The sequence below is a fragment of the Cupressus sempervirens genome, chromosome 2 (genome assembly GCF_028749045.1).
Source record: "Cupressus sempervirens isolate cs-2001-9-10 chromosome 2, ASM2874904v1, whole genome shotgun sequence".
NCBI classification, from domain to species: Eukaryota; Viridiplantae; Streptophyta; class Pinopsida; order Cupressales; family Cupressaceae; genus Cupressus; species Cupressus sempervirens.
The window spans coordinates 636,153,007-636,156,226 of NC_143119.1; the positions used below are offsets into that span (position 1 = coordinate 636,153,007).

The following is a 3,220-nucleotide window of genomic DNA, read 5'->3' on the forward strand; positions in this document are numbered from 1 at the left end:
TATTGCTTTTTCCACTATTCTTGTACCCTCCTTAGGGAGAAGGGACCGATTACATTGCTCATTCATTTTCATGCATAAAATTAGTGCTAGTGAATCATTTATATACCAATGGTTGATCCTTATTTAAGTTTTTTCATTCATGATTGGCTCATTCATGCACCACTATTGAAGATTTGTGTACTACTAGTAGAAATTTGTAAACCACTACTAGAACATTTGTCTTCAAGTATTGACAATTTTTTGATGATTTGAATATGAGAAGTTATTCTTATTGACAATTTTTTTTAAGTTGTGTGATAAATTAGTGAGCCGAGACTACATGAATGGATACCAAGTAGCAAGAAACGGATGAGTTTACATTGATCAGATTTGAATGGAAACTAAACAGCAAGAAAACGATGATCATACATGAATCAAATTTGCTTGTTTACCAATGACACTGGATTGAACAAAATTATATTTACTCGAAAAACCAGAGTAATTGTAACCAGTTCACCAAGAAGATCTGCAACAGCTATATTAATGGAGTATGAATAAAAGGATCATAACCCATTTCAATACCTCACTTATCAGAATATCAATAAGCCATTGTACTACTAAACCATGGAACCAGAACAGCTATTTCGTTGTTCCGAACCTGGGTTGTGTTACTTTTACAAGTCTTCTTGCATCAACAATGGTTTCAACTGAATCTACAAATCGAAACGCGATTTCATCTAATAAATTGATCACAGAATATGCTAGAAATGGGAAGATGGACTATGCCCGCCATGTATTTGACCAGATGCCAGATCGAGATGTTGTGTCCTGGACTGCTATGGTTACAGGATATGTTCAAAACGGAAGACTGGATTTTGCGCGACAAGTGTTCGACAAAATGCCTTTCAGAAATTTGGTTTCGTGGAATGCAATGATTGCCGGGTATGCCAAGTACGGGAAATTGAATGAGGCTCGTTTGTTTTTTGATGATATGCCTGACCGGGATGTGGTTTCTTGGACTTCAATGATAGTTGGATATGCCAGAAACAGGATGATGCAGGATGCACGGGAGTTGTTTGACAAAATGCCTGAACGAAATTTATTTTCATGGAATGTGATGCTTACTGGGTATAGCAGGTGTGAGAAAATGGATGATGCGCAGGATCTTTTTGACAAAATGCCCGAACGAAATGTGATCTCGTGGAATGCCATGATCGCAGGATACTCTGACAATGGGAAAATAGATGAAGCAGTGAAGCTGTTTGACAAAATGCCTGAACGAAGTGATATCACTTGGATTACAATGATCGCAGGGTATATACAAAATGGGTTTGAAGATAATGCCCTGAGTCTCTTTTCTCAAATGGTAATGGCAGGCATCAAACCAAGTAAATCGACATTAACTTGTGCTTTGAACGCCTGTGCCAGGCGGGGAGTTTCAGAGAAAGGTGTGCAAATCCATGGCTATATTATAAAAATAGGATTTGAATTTGATGTTTTTATTGAGAATGCTCTTGTTACCATGTATGGAAAATTCAATGTTGATGATGCAAGAAAGGCTTTTGACATGATGCCCGAGAGAGATGCTATTTCTTGGAATACAATGATGGCAAGTTATACCAAGCATGGAAGGATGCTTCATGCACACAACTTGTTTGTTCGAATGCCTCAGAAGGATGTGGTTTCATGGACTGCAATGATTGCTGGATACTGTCAGAATGGTAATCCCGAAGTATCGGTTAAATTGTTCTCTCAAATGAAAAGGGTAAGCGTGAAGCCGAACCGGGCCACCCTCTTGAGCATTCTCAGTGCGTGTTCCAATCTTGCTGCGTTGCAGCAGGGGCAACAAATCCATGCCGATACCATCAAAATAGAGTATAATTGTGATGTCTTCGTGGGAAATGCTCTTGTTACCTTGTATTCCAAATGTGGTTGTATAGACACTGCATACCAAGTGTTTGACGAACTGCCTGAACGAGATGTGATATCCTGGACTGCAATTATTGCAGGATTTGCTCAGCATGGCAGAGGCCAGAAGGCCATTCAACTCTATGAGTCCATGCAAGGTTGCGGTATAAAACCCAATCATGTGACTTTTGTTGGTGTATTGACTGCCTGTAGTCATTGCTGCATCTTGGATGAAGGTTGGCGATACTTTTCTTCAATGAGCTCTAGTTATGGCATTACGCCAGGAGTGGATCATTATGCATGCATGGTTGATCTCCTTGGTCGATTGGGACTACTAAAAGAAGCAGTGGATTTCATCAGGAAAATGCCAATGGAGCCTGATCCTGTTATATGGAAGGCCTTGCTTGGTGCCTGCAGAATCCATGGGAACTTAGAAGTGGGTGAACGTGTAGCAAAACACCTATTCGTGCTAGAGCCTGAGAATCCAGGGGCATATGTACTACTATCAAATATATATGCCACGACAGGCCGGTGGAATGATGTAGCCAAAGTGAGATTCATGATGGGAAACAGAGGGGTTCAAAAGTTTGCAGGATGTAGCTGGATTGAAATCAAGAACAAGGTGTATGCCTTCACAGTAAGAGACATGGCTCATCTGCAAATGGATAGGATACAACCAAGCCTGGATGAATTGACTGAAGTTGGGTATCTACCAGAAAATAACTTTGAACTAAATCATTTTTAGCTGGACGACAAGTAACCTATTCCCATCAAAGCGAACATCTGACTATTGTATGTGGGTTTATTCATAAATCCTCTAGAACAGCTGTTCAAATTCTTCTTCTTTTGCTCTCTTATTCATTCTGATGATGATGGAACATTCTGATGATTATGATGGAACAGCTGTTTAAATTCTTCTTCAAAATCTTCTTTTTATGCTCTCTTATTCATTCTGATGATGGGTTACAGTGTCATCTTGATGATGGGTTACAGAGTATGATCTGAAGCGTCAAGCATTGACGCTAAACAAAATCTAACACAATTGAAATCAAAAGCAATATTACAATTAATTTACCAATCATATGCAACTGCCAAATTCGGTATTAAATTCATTTCCAAAATTGTTTGGTCAGGATGTAGGAAATTTCCCTCACTTAATTTTGGAGGCATTTGCCCTTAAAGGATTATTGGTGATGGTAAGCGAAGAAATGTGCCCTTGGCTATATTTGTTTGGACACTTTGGGAATCTCATGGGGATTTGCTGTTAAATTATTGTGCCTGTTCAACTCACTGGATGTTTGATCTATTTTCAGTGGCGAATGGCTCCTTTTTA

At 39.3% G+C, this 3,220-nt stretch overlaps 1 protein-coding gene across 1 annotated transcript; it reads left to right on the forward strand.

Moving 5' to 3' along the window:
- Positions 1-247: 247 nt before the first annotated feature.
- Positions 248-2,995, forward strand: LOC149574981 (pentatricopeptide repeat-containing protein At5g56310-like). Its single transcript, XM_089814824.1, has one exon. It carries the CDS (start codon positions 530-532, stop codon positions 2,630-2,632), a length of 2,103 nt encoding a protein of 700 aa, XP_089670950.1. The 5' UTR covers positions 248-529; the 3' UTR covers positions 2,633-2,995.
- The last annotated feature ends 225 nt before the right edge of the window (positions 2,996-3,220 follow it).